Consider the following 19,106-nt stretch of genomic DNA (forward strand, 5'->3'; position numbering starts at 1 on the left):
TAAACATAAAGCCTCAAATATACTCTGTGATCAGTATCAGATACTGCTTCTAGTGAGCGGTGAGCGGTCTCATAAACCCGACCGGAGCACGTTTAGAGTTTCATCTTGGAAAACAATAGACAGCAAAGCAATGTCACGCTACCGCTGACTGGTGGTCTGTAGGCTGTGTAGTTACTGAGGCACACAGACAAATCTCTCTACACACACACACAAATCCCCACATGCATTTGCAGATCTGCCACAGCAGAAGTTTAGCAAAAGTCATGTCTAAAAAGAGCCAATTGAGGGTCTTGTCTGAGTTGTAACCGATGAATTGTCTGTATTTCCAGCTCTCAGAGCAAAAAGTTAGACTGAGTCATTAATATGTTTGTCTGCTTTTACAGATTTCTCTACATATTTACAAATCTCAATACATTTGTTGATCTGATTATACAAACACAAAGATTTAGACATAGCTACACAATTCTCCACTCACATTTGTGAATCGTTTGCTACCATAGATATGGTTAGATACTTGGAGAGATATTCACTTAGAAAAATCTTGGTAACAATTTCCACACAGAAATTCTCAGTTAAATTCACAGAGGATATTTCAAGTGACCTTTTATTTATGTTTAAGACTAGTCTCTATTAAAACTTCTTAAGTTAACTTTAATAGCTGTTTTTTGTCTTTGTCAGTAAATTTTCCATGGCAGTTTTACTTAGACTATGTACCGTAAAACTACCAATAAAAACAGGGTACCAAATAAACACAGGTCTCCAATAAAGGCCTGGTCTGGATTTTTTAGAAATGATCTCGATGTATAAAACCTCTTAAAACCCACCGGGTCGCCCGTGTTATATCCCAACTGGTGTTCAAACTAACTGGTTGCAGTACGTGTGTGCGTGTTGTGTGCTGCAGCTGTAATGTGTCTCTGTCACCAGATTCGTCGACAATCACAAACATGTTACTGGTGATTTTCAAGTCTCATATCTACAGTAGTAGATGTATAAGTGAGCCCTACATTACAGCCACACACAATAAAAAATACATTCTAGAAAATTTAAGTTTAAATAGCATCAAGCTGGTTTCGATCTCACTGGAGCAAAACCAATACAGTTCCCCAGCGTATTGCTTTTGTCCATGAGCCACTGGAGTGACTCTGTCTCACTGCTTCCAGTCATGTATTGATTGATTACGTCAGCACCCAGGTAACATTTATTTGGGGGTTGATCTAAAACAACTGGTTACCTCGTGCTCGTTGTTGAAAATATACAAATATGTTTATCAGAGTTCTTTCTCGAGGCTACCGTCACACTGACCACTATATTACAGCCCCCTATGACACTAGACATTATAACTAAGAAATATTTTCAGACAGTGAAGATGTAACTTAGATAATACTGTCAAAATATACGAAGTTATTGTGAGCCACACACAGATTGTTTGTGTTAGTTCATTCAGATTCACTGGCACTGTAAACAACAAATACGGAAAAAAACTCTGAAGCGATCATAAACTCTGTACAGTCTGTGTCCGTTCCTCCATTGTTTATATCCCTTTAGTAGTAGTCCTTTCATATGGAGCCCCTAAAGGGACATGGGGGAAAAAAAAAGTGAAACGTTTCTCGTGAGCACGAGAAACCTTATATTAAGCACAGGCAGTTGTGCTTCCTGTGTGTTATGCCTCTAGGCTCATTAACTGCGGTTAAGCCGTTACTCTGATCTCCGAGGTCAAATCAGCCTCACAATTAAGAGTGTCATATATATATATATATATATATATATATATATGTATTATATAAGTGTTGTATTCTCAGCATTATGGTAATTGCGGAGAAACAGCGTATTCACTTCCGGTTTTCAAAATAAAGATATTTAGAACAGTAACCTACATTTAAAATAAAATACGTTACATTAAAGTGTTTAATGCGAACACGATGAATAAAAAACATACTTAATATCAAGCATTTCTACTGCACCAATGTGAAGAAATGCCAAAACAAAAGTTACATATTTGTACATCCAAGTGGAATCTTTTATTATATTTGAGGTACTGTAAAAACACATTGCTCAATAATTCCTGGCTAATATCAAGCATTTTTACTGCACAAATTTAGAGAAATTCAACAATAAAAGTCCATATTTGTTTGATTGACGAGATGCCTCTAGGCTCATTAACTGCAGTTAAGTCAGCCTTTACTAGGGTGGCCATTCGTCCGCTTTAGGCCGGACAGTGCAGCTTTTAAATGCCCTGTCCAGCTGCAGGTGCAGCCTTAAGCCAGAGACTCATTTGTCCTCCTTTTCAGATAATAACAAAAAAGGCCCGCCTTTTGACACATTACCTTGTTAGTTTAATACTTATTGGCTAAAAATGTGTGTCAAAATAAGTAATTTCATTGGTTACATTTTCGTGTTGTGACCTATCAACACATGGCTAATTTAAATATTCAAATGAGCCATGTGTTGATGCACCTCATGCCAGTTGCTACCTGGTGGTTCTCCTTCATTGAGAGCTGTCAATCAAGCTCTCAGACAGAGAATGTAACAAATATGGACTTTTGTTGTTGAATTTCTCCACATTGGTGCAGTAAAAATGCTTGATATTAAGTATGTTTTTTATTCATCATGGTCGCATTAAACACTTTAATGTAACATATTTTATTTTTATGTAGGTTACTGTTCTTAATACCTTTATTTTGAAAACCGGAAGTGAATATGCTGTTTCTCCGCAATTACCATAATGCTGAGAATATAACACTTATATACTATATATATATATATATATATATATAAACACTCTTAATTGTGAGGCTGATTTGACCACGGAGATCAGAGTAACGGCTGAACCGCAGTTAATGAGCCTAGAGGCATAACACACAGGAAGCACAACTGCCTGTGCTTAATATAAGGTTTCTCGTGCTCACGAGATCCGTTTCATTTTTCTTCTTTTTCCCCATGTCCCTTTAGGGACTCCGTACTTTCATGGTGTGTGTGTGTGATTTCACTGTATGATGTTCATTAGCAGGTATTTGTAGGCTTTTATCAGATAAACTCCAAATCAGTAATGTATGGCTCTTTTTCTGTTGTTGACATCATATCATAACAAAATGTTCAATTCTTGTTACAGTGTCTCTCAGAGGTTTAAAGGTAAAGCCAAGTTCTTTGGGAATCTGTTCTGTGCAGCAGCAGAGAGAGAACAGCAGACAGGAGAGAAGATACTGGAGCTGTTATCATCAGTGTGCAGATATGAAACATTCCCTCTTAATGAAGAGTATGATGATTATGAGGAATATCAGTATGATTTCCTGCTGGATCTTTGCTCCCACCTGAAGGACTATGAGACTAAAACAGGCTTGAGTGTCCTTCCATCATTACAGTCAGTTCTCCAGTCAGCTCCTGCAGTCTGGTTCATAAACCTCTCAGAGAGAAAGACCTCCATCCTCCTGGAAGTGCTGAAACTCCAATCAGAGAAGAAACAAGTGAAGCTGACAGGCTGCTCACATGAAGAGAGTGAAGTGAGGAGTTTCCTACAGTGTCTGCCTTATATCTCACAGCTCAGGTAAGTCTGATAATATTGAAAGGAAGTTTGTGAAAACATTATTTGACTATAATTTAAAATTGAACAAAATGTTGAAAGAGATGATTGCTGTCTGTCAGTGGATTCATTATTCAGTATTTTAAAGGACAATTCCGGCACAAAATGAACCTGGGGTTAATAACACATGTGTCCCGAGTTGGTTCGGTCTCTGGGATATGTTTTCATTCTAATCGCACGTGACCAGTTTTAGCACAAACCGCTAATTAGCTTATAACGCTGGTCAACGGGGCACCGAGTAACGTGAAAAGAAATCTATTTCTATTCCACAAACAAGACTCAAAATAGCACCACACTTACACGGTAGCATAATGAGGGCCCCTACCTGTAAACTGAAGCATTGAGAACGTTGTAAGTGTACAGACAGTTTATTAAAAAGATAGTTTAGAACAACAGTAGCGTTCACATATACAGGCGGGCGCCATCTTGGGAAAACAGTCACGTGACCAGTCCAACTCTCTGAGATGTGACTTGAACGCACCATCTCACGTGAACTCACGTTGTTGCCGGAAGAAAGCCCTGAACGCAACAGAGACTACTAGTCTACTAGTGCTTCCACAGGATACACACTGAAGAGATGGCGGATTATTCAACTGAATCTGAAGACATCGACAACGAACCCTTTCAGTTTGATGGACGTCCTTATCTTTTCGAGTCGGAGAGAGAGAGAGAGAGAGAGAGAGAGAGAGAGAGAGAGAGAGAGAGAGAGAGAGAGAGAGAGAGAGAGAGAGAGAGAGAGCTACTGGTAGTCAATGCTGCAACACAGCCTCGTACTTCAGGAAACTGGTGGTGTACCTGCGGACATTGTGAAGCTATGGCCACTGAAGAGGAGTGGCTGTGTTGCACGCAGTGTTTTGTACAGTGTGAAGATTTCCCCTCTCTGATAAACAGAGCTGCACTTTAAACTTTTTTCCATGTCCCGAAAATAAATTGGAGGCAGCGACTCATACCGGAGGGACCAGAAGCACAGTTATCCACTGAGTAAGTACACTAGAGGAGTTATGTTTTATATCGGTGCGATTATTTCTGATATATTGGACTGGTCACGTGACTGTTTTCCCAAGACGGCGCCCGCCTGTACATGTGAACGCTACTGTTGTTCTAAACTATCTTTTTAATAAACTGTCTGTACACTTACAACGTTCTCAATGCTTCAGTTTACAGGTAGGGGCCCTCATTATGCTACCGTGTAAGTGTGGTGCTATTTTGAGTCTTGTTTGTGGAATAGAAATAGATTTCTTTTCACGTTACTCGGTGCCCCATTGACCAGCGTTATAAGCTAATTAGAGGTTTGTGCTAAAACTGGTCACGTGTGATTAAAATGAAAACATATCCCAGAGACCGAACCAACTCGGGACACGTGTTATTAACCCCAGGTCCATTTTGCGCTGGAATTGTCCTTTAATATAGTTTGATATTATCACAGCTAATAACACACATACAATTAGACTATTTCATCTGACTGTACAAATGTTCTCTCAATTTAACATAATCTGTACATTAGATGGTTTGTCCCATAAGATTGTTCCTGCCAATAAAACAGTGGTCAATTCCTAATTTAATAATTAATGCATTTTTATACCTAATCTTCAATGTTGTTAAGAATAGTAATTAATAATAAATAAATAAATAAGGCTACAGTATAAACATAAAGCTTTAAATATACTCTGTGATCAGTATCAGATACTGCTTCTACTGAGCGGTCTCATAAACCCGACCGGAGCACCTTTAGAGTTTCATCTTGGAAAACAATCGACAGCACAGCAATGTCACGCTACCGCTGACTGGTGGTCTGTAGGCTGTGTAGTTACTGAGGCACACAGACAAATCTCTCTACACACACACACAAATCCCTCCATGCATTTGCAGATCTGCCACAGCAGAAGTTTAGCAAAAGTCATGTCTAAAAAGAGCCAATTGAGGGTCTTGTCTGAGTTGTAACCGATGAATTGTCTGTATTTCAAGCTCTCGGAGCAAAAAGTTAGACTGAGTCATTAATATGTTTGTCTGCTTCTACAGATTTCTTTACATATTTACAAATCCCAATACATTTGTTGATCTGATTATACAAACACAGATTTAGACATAGCTACACAATTCTCCACTCACATTTGTGAATAGTTTTGCTACCGTAGATATGTTAAGATACTTGGAGAGATATTCACTTAGAAAAATCTTGGTAACAATTTCTACAAAGAAATTCTTAGTTAAATTCACAGAGGATATTTCAAGTGACCTTTTACTTATGTTTAAGACTAGTCTCTATTAAAACTTCTTAAGTTAATTTAATAGCTGTTTTTTGTCTTTGTCAGTAAATTTTCCATGGCAGTTTTACTTAGACTATGTACCGTAAAACTTCCAATAAAAACAGGGTCCCAAATAAACACAGGTCTCCAATAAAGGCCTGGTCTGGATTTTATAGAAATGATCTCGATGTATAAAACCTCTTAAACCCACCGGGTCGCCCGTGTTATATCCCAACTCGTGTTCAAACTAACTGGTTGCTGTACGTGTGTGCATGTTGTGTGCTGCAGCTGTGAACATATTACTGGTGATTTTCAAGTCTCATATCTACAGTAGTAGATGTATAAGTGAGCCCACATTACAGCCACACACAAAAAAAATACATTCTAGAAAATATAAGTTTAAATAGCATCAAGCTGGATTCGGTCTCACTGGATCAAAACCAGTACAGTTCCCCAACGTATTGCTTTTGTCAATGAGCCACTGGAGTGACTCTGTCTCACTGCTTCCAGTCATGTATTGATTGATTACGTCAGAACCCAGGTAACATTTATTTGGGGGTTGATCTAAAACAACTGGTTACCTCGTGCTCGTTGTTGAAAATATACAAACATGTTTATCAGAGTTCTTTCTCGAGGCTACCGTCACACTGACCACTATATTACAGCCCCCTATGACACTAGACATTATGACAAAGAAATATTTTCAGACAGTGAAGATGTGTTGTGGAAATTTCTCTGCTGCTGGTGAAGAATGAAATAGAGAATTTCTGCCGGCCGATAAGTTTATTTTCTTTGCAAAGAAAAGGTCAATCAACACACGAGCGGTCAAAGATGAAGAAAGACCCCGAACATGGGGATATCTAAACATTTATACCTGAGGACCACCTCTTTCACACCCCTTTGTCTGCTGTAGGGGTCTGGCCCTCCAGGAAGTGCCTTCCCACCCCTCTGCCCACTGCAGACATCAGGGCCGACCCCCTGCTGGTGTGTTTTACATATGAGGTGTTCTGCAGGATCTTGCATTCAGGTGCAAACCCAAGTCCAGACATCACAATCTACAAAACACAAAAGGACCTGGCATCTTGTGTTAGGAAGGGGGAGGTTGGGCATCTCCAGTGGCTGAAACAAAGAACCTGAATCTACCATTACAATTCCCCCTTTTTATTATTCATTAATCATTAGCAGTAAAAAAAACAAAACAAAACAAAAGAATAAGAATAAAATAAAGTATATAGTCACAACTTCATTATCCAACACATCAACTTACAGACCTACTTTAAAATGTATCATCATGGCAGTTGTTTAGAAGAGGAAGGAACAAAAGAAAGAAAAGAACAAAAACAAAAACATTACCATTATTTACAAAATGTCATCATCAGAGTCATAATCTGAGCTGGGGTAATGATGGGGATCAGAAATGTGAAATAAGGCTGGATTTTGATTGCCATTTTTAAATAGGTGAAGGTTGCATTTTGTCCTTCTGTCAGAGTGACGGTCTTGGCAGGTTTGTAGGTGTAGGCCTCTGTCAGCATCGTCCAATATAATAGGATCAGGATCAGGTGGTGCATGGTGTAATCTATTGGGAAGGTTTGCGGTGTTAATCCTGACATCTAGTTGGTGGTTGTTGAATTTATGGAGTTATTCCTCGTGTCGTCCTCTCCTTGCGCTTGTTCGTCCTCACGTTGTCCGTCTCCACGTCGTCTGTCCTTGCGTCGTTCAGGTTGACAGCTGAATTCCTCTGTTGGTTCAGGGACCTTCCTGCAGTGGTTGGCGTGTACCCACGTTGCTCTCTCAGCTATCTTCACAGCAGTATGTGTTGTCAGAAGCACCTGGAATGGACCTCGCCACCGTTTGGAGTGCCAGTGCTTCCTCCTGAAGTCCTTCATCACCACCCAGTCGCCAGGGTGAAAGTCATGAAGTAATGTGGAAGCTGGTAGTGGAAGGGCTGATCTCACCTGCTGAGAGATTTGAGAGAGAGTGGAAGATAAGTTTTTGCAGTATTGTAACATGTCATCGTCACATAGGAGGGGAGTGGCCTGGTTACAGGCTCCACTCCTAGAGATGGGGGTCTGCCAAAAAGAATTTCAAAGGGGCTCATGTTCACTCTGGATCTTTTTCTCATTCTTATGTGCATTAGAACAATCGGCAGGGCCTTTGTCCATGGCAGCCCCGTTTCCTCACAGCACTTTGCTAGTTTTGATTTCAGAGTGCCATTTTCTCGTTCGACCGCACCTCCACTGGCAGGGTGATATGCACAATGTCGTCTGAGGTCAATGGCAAGAAAATCACTGATTTGGGTTATTGCAGAATTGAAAAAGTGTGCGCCATTATCACTGCTCAGTTTAGTTGGTATTCCCCATGTGGGAAGGATTTCTGTTAACAGAGCTTTTGCTACCACTTTGCTGGGAATGCTTCAACCCATTTTGACCACATGTCAACCATCACCAAGCAGTATTTCTTCCCTTCTGCTGGCGAAAGTTCTATGAAATCCATCATCAAATGTTCGAATGGTCTATCTGGTGGTGGGTGTGCGGCGTGTGTGATTGTTTTGGTTTTACCTGCGTTATGTGTTGCACAAACCATACACGATTGACAAAACTTCTGCGCATGAACTGAAAAACCTTTGGTGAACCAGTGTTGAGTTATGGCATCCAACATCCCCCCTTTTGACACATGGTCCAATCCATGTGTCAATTTTGCAAAGTGAGGAAAGAAATGTTTGGGCAGGCAGGGTTTGTTATCGGGTCCCCGCCACACTGCTTCTTTCTGTGTGGCACCGCAGCGTCTCCACAACATCTTTTCTTGTGGTGTGGCAAAGGACTGCATCGCTGTAAGAGAACTTGGAATAGAGACCGGAGTTGAGACAAACAAAGGATCAAGGATGATGGGTTAGAGTGCAGCTCTTTTTGCAGCAGTATCAGCTCTTGCGTTCCCTAGAGAGACAGAATCTGAGTTGTTAGTATGGGCAAGGCATTTACAAACAGCAATTGAGGTTGGGAGCAAAATGGCATCTAGAAGAGCTGCAACCTTGTCATGATGAAGAATGGGTTTCCCGTCAGATTTTAAGAATTGTCTGTGTTTCCACAGAGTACCAAAATCATGTACAGCACCAAAAGCATATCTAGAGTCGGTGTGGATAGTTACAGTCTTGTTGCTTGCCAGCTTGCATGCCTCTGTCAATGCTGTGAGTTCTGCTGCTTGTGCAGAATAGTGAGAGGGGAGTGAACCTGAGGCAAGAGTTTCATGATTAGTGACAACAGCAAATCCAACTCTGTTGCGACCAGTTTGTGGGTCGCGGGAAGCGGATCCATCTACAAAAACAACCAAATCAGGGTTAGTTAATGGAGTTTCTTGTAGATCCGGTCTTGGGGAGCAGACCTGTTGGAGGACAGCAACACAGTTATGTTCTTGTCCATCGCCAGGTGTGGGAAAGAGAGTAGCAGGGTTTAAAACATTGCATCTTTTTACAGTGATGTTAGTAATGACAACAGGTTCACAGTCTTTGATGAGGCCAACATCATACTTACTAACAGCCCACAGTGTCTTAAGGACCTCCTGTAGGGCTGTAATAGCTGTTGCTTGTTCTTCGGACAAAAAGGAAAAAGATTTAAAAGTGCTTTTAGGTACCAGCTGGATTGTTCTTTGAGTGTGCACAAAAAATGGTAAACTCTTAGAGTAACACTGCAGTGTTGGTGAAAAAAAATTGATCGATCAGATGTTTCTTGCCAATCGGCTGCGCGCTGACATGATTTTATAAAAGGTCCCAAATCTTCCCAATTATCTGATGTGTGTTTTGCAAGTGTGATGTGTGGGACTGAATGGTCTATGGTGTACACATCACATTGAGCTGGTGTAAGAGAGACTGATATAGCGCATTTATGTTGTGTCCAATAAATGTGTGACAGTGTGAGTTTATCGAATCTCTCTCTCAACCAACCTTCCTCATATGGCTCATCAGGTCCTGGTGACACATGAGAGGTACAATGCAGATCCTCTGGTGTCATGAAATCTATTGTAGCTGTTAAAACTGTTTTTCTAGCTAAAGTAACAAGCTCAGAGGCAGTTGATGGTTGCAATTTCCATAGATATGCATATTGTAGTTCTGGGATGTGGTGAACAAAAGAGTGTGAAAAATTTGGCTCCAGATCGGATGGTCTGTGAACTTTGACACCTTCTGGAGTTGAGATCAGACAAAGGCCTAATTTGCACATCAAGTCCCTGCCCATCAGGTTAATGGGACAGACTTTTGAGAGCAAGAATGCATGTTTGAAGCTTATATCTGGCCCATCCGCACATTTGAGTGAGACAGTAATGTTCTCTCTAATTGTTTGACCTGATGAACCAACAGAGTACACATAATCTCCACTCATTTTTGGTTTTGTAGTGAGTTCTAAAGCTTTTATTACAGAATGTGTGGCTCCTGAGTCAACTAAGAATGCAACATTTTGTTCTGCAATGGTCAATGTATGTTGTGGAAACCTCTTGAAATGATCAGATGTGTACTGAACATATGTTAGAGCAATTGTATATCTGTTGTCTGAATTCTCTATAGATTGTGTATTAATCTGCTCAGTATGTGTGTGTGGAGTGTGGTGCAGTACCTTCTCTCGATCTCACAAGTTGGTTTGGCTTGTCAGCAGGAGTCCATCCCTCTCCGACAACCCTGTCCCATTTTCAGTCCGACTTGTCCACCAGGGTTGATGAGGTATTTTTGGGACACTCGCGTTTCCAATGTCCATGTTGACCACAAAGGAAACAAACATTCTTTGGAATTTTATCTTTCCAGTGCCTGTGTTGGTTATCTTTTCCTCTATGTGTATGATCTGGTTGTCCATGTTCTCGGATTGTGTTATACATGGTTATTGCTGCCATGTGAAACTCTTTCTGTGTTGTCTCTTCTTTTTTTTTTTTTTTTTTTATTTTTGAGAATATTTGGTCATGGGCATTTATGGCGTGTTTGCAAAGTTTGGACAGGCGTGCATCATTACATCCAATGCAGGAACTTTTACAGCTGAGGCAATGTCTGGTTTTAGTCCACGTAACAAACAGTTACAAAGATGAATTTTCCACACATCTGGAATATTGTTTAATCCATCACGTATGTGGGTGTTGAATACCTCTGATGTTGTTGGGTTGGGCAGATGTTGTGAGGCTGCTGTGATGTCAGCAGAAGTCCATGGGCGGAAAATCAACGTTGCACCTTCTGGTCCAGATATTTCAACCATGGGCATGTTGAAGGTTGCATCTTGATTTGGATGACACAGTCTATGTGCTATTGGAGAAGGGGGTTGGTTGTAGGGTTCTGTGGTGGAACGGACACATCAGGGGGCACAGTGAGCTGCTCCTGAACTTGTTTTTTGTTGTGGCATGGCGGAGTCTGCTTCCCTTCTTTTGCTGGGTGTCACTGTGTTGTATGGTGGTGGAGCTGAAGGATGAATAGGTGGGTTGCCGTCAAGGTCTGGATCCAGCTTCAAAACCGCCAACTGTGGAAACAAAGAAGAAGTCTGCGAGTCTGGTGTTCTTTGTGTGTGTGAAATTAGCTTTTCATTGGTTTCAACTTTTTCACATGGAAAAGGGAGTTGTTTCAGCATTCTTTTCCTATCTCGTGTCTCTGCTTCCCCTTTCCACATCTGAAAACATTCTTTTGACCTTCCATATTTTCTAATTTTCTTACAGAAACCTTATTTTTCCTTCTCATTTTTTGTTCTTTTCCCTTCAGTTTTTCTTCTAATATCGATATGTTTTTAAAATAAAATAAAAAATAAAAAAAACAAAACTGAGGGATCCCCCTATTGGGAATCCAAACTCAGCTGTCCAGACATTTAAATTTTTTAAACTTTTATCCCCATATTTCCTTCTCATAACATCCACAATCGCCCCCTCCAGAGGTCCAACCTCCAGAGCTTTTACTCCCCATTCCAAATGGAGGTCGTGCACAACTATTACAATACAGACGTCTCTGTAAAGGGTCACTTCGTTTAAGGAACAAGTGATAAAGACCTGGTCACTTTGTTTAAGGAACAAGTAACAAAGACCTGGTTACTTCGTTTAAGGAACAAGCATAAAGACCTGTTTAAGGCAACAAAGACCTGATCACTTTGTCTGTGCTACAAGTGAAAAAAAGCAAATCACTTCGTTTATGGTTACAAGTGATTTAAAAACCTGATTGCTTCGTTTAAGGAACAAGCAACAAAGACCTGGCTACTTCGTTTAAGGCTACAAGCAACAAAAAGCAGATCGATTGTGGATATGTGAGAAACGGAAATATTTAGCCAATTTTAAACCCAAAATTTAAAGAAAAGAAATTTAAATGTCAATATTTCAGTGCTCACCAGATGAATTTCGTTGAATTGCGTTTGTGGAAAATCCCAGCGGCGACGATCTGGGGCGTTTGCGGTCAGTCCTCCCTTCTCAGAAGAGGATTTTGAGGTTGGAGGCTGAAAAGTTTTTCTTCCAGGATGGCCTGTCACTGTCCGCGTCCCGTCCCAGACGATCGCTCGAGGGATCCCACTTCTGACACCAAATTGTTGTGGAAATTTCTCTGCTGCTGGTGAAGAATGAAATAGAGAACTTCTGCCGGCCGACAAGTTTATTTTCTTTGCAAAGAAAAGGTCAATCAACACACGAGCGGTCAAAGATGAAGAAAGACCCCGAACATGGGGATATCTAAACATTTATACCTGAGGACCACCTCTTTCACACCCCTTTGTCTGCTGTAGGGGTCTGGCCCTCCAGGAAGTGCCTTCCCACCCCTCTGCCCACTGCAGACATCAGGGCCGACCCCCTGCTGGTGTGTTTTACATATGAGGTGTCCTGCAGGATCTTGCATTCAGGTGCAAAGCCAAGTCCAGACATCACAATCTACAAAACACAAAAGGACCAGGCATCTTGTGTTAGGAAGGGGGAGGTTGGGCATCTCCAGTGGCTGAAACAAAGAACCTGAATCTACCATTACAGATGTGACTTACATAATACTGTCAAAATATACGAAGTGATTGTGAGCCACACACAGATTGTGTGTGTTAGTTCATTCAGATTTACCGGCACTGTAAACAACAGAAACGGAAAAAACTCTAAAGCGATCATAATTTCTGTACAGTCTGTGTCCGTTCCTCCATTGTTTATATTCCTTTAGTAGTAGTCCTTTCATGATGATGTGTGTGTGTGTGTGTGTGTGTGTGTGTGTGTGTGTGTGTGTGTCAAAGATGAGGGGAAAAGCAGAGGAGGTTGATAGATTTCACTGTATGATGTTCATTAGCAGGTATTTGTAGGCTTTTATCAGATAAACTCCATATCAGTAATGTATGGCTCTTTTTCTGTTGTTGACATCATATCATAACAAAATGTTCAATTCTTGTTACAGTGTCTCTCGGAGGTTTGAAGGTGCAGCCAAATTCTTTGGGAATCTGTTCTGTGCAGCAGCAGAGAGAGAACAGCAGACAGGAGAGAAGATACTGGAGCTGTTATCATCAGTGTGCAGATATAAAACATTCCCTCTTAATGAAGACGATGATGATTATGATGATTATGATGATTATGAGGAATATCAGCGTGATTTCCTGTTGGATCTTTACTCCCATTTGAAGGACTATGAGACTAAAACAGGCTTGAGTGTCCTTCCATCATTACAGTCAGTTCTCCAGTCAGCTCCTGCAGTCTGGTTCATAAACCTCTCAGAGAGAAATACCTCCATCCTCCTGGAAGTGTTGAAACGCCAATCAGAGAAGAAACAAGTGGAGCTGACAGACTGCTCACATGAAGAGAGTGAAGTGAGGAGTTTCCTACAGTGTCTGCCTTATATCTCACAGCTCAGGTAAGTCTGATAATATTGAAAGGAAGTTTGTGAAATATTATTTGACTATAATTTAAAATTGAACAAAATGTTGAAAGAGATGATTGCTGTCTGTCAGTGGATTCATTATTCAGCAGTATTTTAATATAGTTTGATATTATCACAGCTAATAACACACATACAATTAGACTATTTCATCTGACTGTACAAATGTTCTCTCAATTTAACATAATCTGTACATTAGATGGTTTGTCCCATAAGATTGTTCCTGCCAATGAAACAGTGGTCAATTCCTAATTTAATAATTAATGCATTTTAATACCTAATCTACAATGTTGTTAAGAATAGTAATTAATAATAAATAAATAAATAAGCCTACACTATAAACATAAAGCCTCAAATATACTCTGTGATCAGTATCAGATACTGCTTCTAGTGAGCGGTGAGCGGTCTCATAAACCCGACCGGAGCACGTTTAGAGTTTCATCTTGGAAAACAATAGACAGCACAGCAATGTCACGCTACCGCTGACTGGTGGTCTGTAGGCTGTGTAGCGACTGAGGCACACAGATATATCTCTCTACACACACAAACACAAATCCCCACATGCATTTGCAGATCTGCCACAGCAGAAGTTTAACAAAAGTCATGTCTAAAAAGAGCCAATTGAGAGTCTTGTCTGAGTTGTAACCGATGAATTGTCTGTATTTCCAGCTCTCGAAGCAAAAAGTTAGACTGAGTCATTAATATGTTTGTCTGCTTTTACAGATTTCTCTACATATTTACAAATCTCAATACATTTGTTGATCTGATTATACAAACACAGATTTAGACATAGCTACACAATTCTCCACTCACATTTGTGAATAGTTTTGCTACCATAGATATGGTAAGATACTTGGAGAGATATTCACTTGGAAAAATCTTGGTAACAATTTCCACACAGAAATTCTTAGTAAAATTCACAGAGGATATTTCAAGTGACCTTTTACTTATGTTTAAGACTAGTCTCTATTAAAACTTCTTAAGTTAACTTTACTAGCTGTTTTTTGTCTTTGTCAGTAAATTTTCCATGGCAGTTTTACTTAGACTATGTACCGTAAAACTTCCAATAAAAACAGGGTCCCAAATAAACGCAGGTCTCCAATAAAGGCCTGGTCTAGATTTTATAGAAATTATCTCGATGTATAAAACCTCTTAAAACCCACCGGGTCGCCCGTGTTATATCCCAACTGGTGTTCAAACTAACTGGTTGCTGTACGTGTGTGCGTGTTGTGTGCTGCAGCTGTGATGTGTCTCTGTCACCAGATTCGTCAGACATTCACAAACATATTACTGGTGATTTTCAAGTCTCATATCTACAGTAGTAGATGTATAAGTGAGCCCACATTACAGCCACACACAGAAAAACTACATTCTAGAAAATATAAGTTTAAATAGCATCAAGCTGGTTTCGATCTCACTGGATCAAAACCAATACAGTTCCCCAGCGTATTGCTTTTGTCCATGAGCCACTGGAGTGACTCTGTCTCACTGCTTCCAGTCATGTATTGATTGATTACGTCAGCAGCCAGGTAACATTTATTTGGGGGTTGATCTAAAACAACTGGTTACCTCGTGCTCATTGTTGAAAATATACAAACATGTTTATCAGAGTTCTTTCTCGAGGCTACCGTCACACTGACCACTATATTACAGCCCCCTATGACACTAGACATTATGACAAAGAAATATTTTCAGACAGTGAAGATGTAACTTAGATAATACTGTCAAAATATACGAAGTGATTGTGAGCCACACACAGATTGTTTGTGTTTGTTCATCCAGATTCACCAGCGCTGTAAACAACAGAGACGGAAAAAAAAAACTCTGAAGCGATCATAAATTCTGTATGTTCTGTGTCCGTTCTCCATTGTTTATATTACTTTAGTAGTAGTCCTTTCCTGATGTGTGTGTGTGTGTGTGTGTGTGTGTGTGTGTGTGTGTGTGTGTGTGTGTGTGTGTGTGTGTGTGTGTGTGTGTGTGTCAAAGATGAGGGGAAAAGCAGAGGAGATTGATAGATTTCACAGTATGATGTTCATTAGCAGGTATTTGTAGGCTTTTATCAGATAAACTCCATATCAGTAATGTATGGCTCTTTTTCTGTTGTTGACATCATATCATAACAAAATGTTCAATTCTCGTTACAGTGTCTCTCAGAGGTTTGAAGGTAAAACCAAGTTCTTTGGGAATCTGTTCTGTGCAGCAGCAGAGAGAGAACAGCAGACAGGAGAGAAGATACTGGAGCTGTTATCATCAGTGTGCAGATATGAAACTTTCCCTCTTAATGACAGAAACATGTATAATGATGCCAATAAACATCAGTGTGATTTCCTGTTGGATCTTTACTCCCACCTGAAGGACTATGAGACTAAAACAGGCTTGAGTGTCCTTCCATCATTACAGTCAGTTCTCCAGTCAGCTCCTGCAGTCTGGTCCATAAACCTCTCAGAGAGAAAGACCTCCATCCTCCTGGAAGTGCTGAAACTCCAATCAGAGAAGAAACAAGTGAAGCTGACAGACTGCTCACATGAAGAGAGTGAAGTGAGGAGTTTCCTACAGTGTCTGCCTTATATCTCACAGCTCAGGTAAGTCTGATAATATTCAGAAGAATTTCATCAAAATGTTTTTTGACTATAATTTGATTTGAAATGAACAAATGTAGAAAAAGATTAATTCTGTTTGTCAGTGCAGTAATTATTAATTATTTTAATATAGTTTGATATTATCACAGGTAATAGCAGAGATACAGTTAAACACTTAATCCGACTGTGCGTTTTTTCTCTCAGTTTAATCTTTGATTAAAGACATTGTACATCAGAGAGTTTGTAATGCAGTATTTTCACTCATCATCCATCATATTGTGTTTTAGCTGTGATCCAGAGTTCTTCCAGAGTGTGTGTACGTTGATCTCTGTAAGATCCAGAGAGGATGAGGAGCAGTTGTCCTCTCTGCTGCAGCTCCTGGGGTACACCCTGCAGTTAACAGGAGAGTTACACACAGGAACCTGCAGGTCTGTGGGCAGAGTTCTCAGACTCTGTGGATCTGATGTGGATCTCATCCTCAAACCCAGAAAGATGTCTGTCAGAGGAGCCTCCCTCCTCTTCAGACATACAACACAACTACATAGTCTGAGGTTCACATTTCTATAATTACTGTTGTTCTTATTACACCATGTTGTCCAGTTTGAATGTTAGTGGTAAGGTTAATTTGTTATTGCTTTCTCTTTGATTTTCAGTCTCTCCAGTGACATGGCCTTGCTACTGTTTCAGTGGGTAAGAAGAGGGCGAGCAGCAGGTCTGTTAGCTATTGAAGAGCTTTCTCTCACCCCTCAGACAGTCCCACCATCAGAAAGAGTGTTGTTGAAGGTTGTCAGTAGTTTGGCCTCCCTGCTGAGATACTGGAGCGTCAGACAGTTAGACCTGACTGAGTTCTACGTCCCTGCTCAGGGTCTCATTCCACTGCTGCTCCACCATGGTCCTCTAACAATCAAGTAAAAGTCTTTCCTGAGTCTCAAACACAAACTAATGAATGAAAATACTGAATGAATTCATCATTTATTTATTATTAAGATATATTCACACATTTTATCTGCAGACTGAGTGAGAAGATTTCCCTGCAGCTACTCTCCCTGATCCATGAAATCCAGGACAAGGACTTGACCCAGTTGTTCTTGAGTAAGGTTGGTGGAGACCTGAGCTCCTGCTGTCTGAACTGGGAGCTTCTTCACTGTCTGCTGCAGCAGTCTTCAGATCAGATCATCACTGTGAACCTGAGGAAGAACCGCTTCTTACAGGAGAACGTCACACGTCTGCTTCCCTTTCTGGACAGGATTGTAGTTAAAAGGTGATCAGTTTGTTTTCACCTTTTACCAGATACAGACGTCCAGTTTATTCTATTTAATCATTTGCACATTCATTGTTGTGGCTTATGTTTGACAGCAGTTTGTTCATTCTTTGAATAAAGTGTCCTGGTGAATACACTTTATGCTTTCAGGCCCTGTCCCAGGTTTGTGTTGACTGCCATCAGAGAGATCTATAAAGCTTGTGCCAGTCCCATTATACCCAGTTTACTGAGGTCACTGGATCATGTGATCAGCCTGACCTGCAGAGAGATGGACTCGCTGGACTGTGCTGCTCTGCTCTTCACCCTCAAACACAGTGACAGAGTTAAACTGAACCTCGTGTTTACCTCCATACCAACAGGACAAATAGAGTCCATCCTGTTTACACTGGACAAAGTTTCTCAACTCAGGTCAGACATTAGTGCTTGTTCCTCAGTGCTGTACCTGTATCAGTCCTCTCCAACACACAGGATATAATGCACCTCTCCCTGGAGCGCCTTTAAAAACATATATATGTACATGTATCACCTTTAGTTCAAAGTTGTTCTTGAATTCTTAAATTAATATTATTTGTGTGAATATATGTGAATCTTTACCTCAGTAACAATGAACATATGTATTCATATTACATTTAATTAATTTATGTTTTCCTACCAGTGTTGACAGGAATCTGCTGCTGAGGTTCATCCACTGTTGTGCTGCCTCTGACGCCCAGCAGGGGGCAGCAGTCAGCCTGCTCAGGGCTGTGCAGCACAGGCTGGATCTGTCCTGCTCCTCCTGTGTGGATCTGCCAGAGGAGGGTCAGAATGAGACTCTTAGTCTGACTGCTGAGGATTGCAGGGCCGTCTCCACCATCCTGAGACACAGCAGCAAGGACACACAGCTCAACCTGCAGGACTGTGAGCTGGAGGACAGCAGACTGGACCTGCTGTTTCCTGTCCTCGACAGAGTCCGCCTCAGGTGGGAAACACCACAAAATGACTGAAAGAAGAAGCTTGTTCATGTTTATGCATCGTAACCGTCTGCTCTTTGCTCTGATTCTCCTGTTTAGAGCCAGTAAAGCTCTCCTCCTCCAGCTGCTGTCTCTGGTTCCTATGAAAACTGAGAGGGACACAGTGAGACGGGCAGTGTCCCTGTGTAGAGCCCTGGGTGGAGAGCTGGACCTCAGTCACACCACACTGGATCAGAGGGCCTGTGAAGCTTTGGCCCAGATGCTGGACTTCTCTGAAGGGCTGACTGATCTGGACCTCAGTCACTGTGAGCTCACTGACCAGCTGCTGTTCACACTCATCACACATCTGCACAAAGTACAAGTCTTAGAGTGAGTGTCACACTGTCAGGATACATGTGTTCAGTTTCCATGTAGTTATGTGGATGCATTAACATGCTGTCACTGTAAATACCTTCAGAACAAAAGTTATATAGACAGAGAACTCCCCACAATAACATAAATGTACCTCTGTGTCTCTTCCTCTCTTTGTGTTTACAGTCTGAGTCACAATAAGATTACTGATGCTGCAGCTCACATGTTACTCCAACTGGTCTCCATCAACCCCTCCATCGACACTGTGCGGTGAGCAGACATTAATTACTCGCAGGCTGACAGAG

General features: G+C 40.9%; 1 protein-coding gene across 17 annotated transcripts in view; it reads left to right on the forward strand.

Annotated features, from left to right (window-relative positions):
• The window catches only part of LOC127378566 (uncharacterized), a 63,613-nt gene that overhangs the window by 43,502 nt on the left and 1,005 nt on the right, over positions 1–19,106 (forward strand). For all 17 annotated transcript variants that reach the window (XM_051427486.1, XM_051427484.1, XM_051427483.1 and 14 more), the window contains 10 exons: positions 3,110–3,541; positions 13,187–13,493; positions 16,100–16,242; positions 16,527–16,790; positions 16,893–17,147; positions 17,252–17,500; positions 17,651–17,908; positions 18,156–18,458; positions 18,550–18,819; positions 18,988–19,071. In XM_051427486.1, coding sequence (XP_051283446.1) covers positions 3,110–3,541; positions 13,187–13,493; positions 16,100–16,242; positions 16,527–16,790; positions 16,893–17,147; positions 17,252–17,500; positions 17,651–17,908; positions 18,156–18,458; positions 18,550–18,819; positions 18,988–19,071 — 2,565 coding nt within the window. The remainder of the gene's footprint in view (positions 1–3,109; positions 3,542–13,186; positions 13,494–16,099; positions 16,243–16,526; positions 16,791–16,892; positions 17,148–17,251; positions 17,501–17,650; positions 17,909–18,155; positions 18,459–18,549; positions 18,820–18,987; positions 19,072–19,106) is intronic.

Source organism: Dicentrarchus labrax, unplaced genomic scaffold (genome assembly GCF_905237075.1).
Source record: "Dicentrarchus labrax unplaced genomic scaffold, dlabrax2021, whole genome shotgun sequence".
Classification (NCBI taxonomy): Eukaryota; Metazoa; Chordata; class Actinopteri; family Moronidae; genus Dicentrarchus; species Dicentrarchus labrax.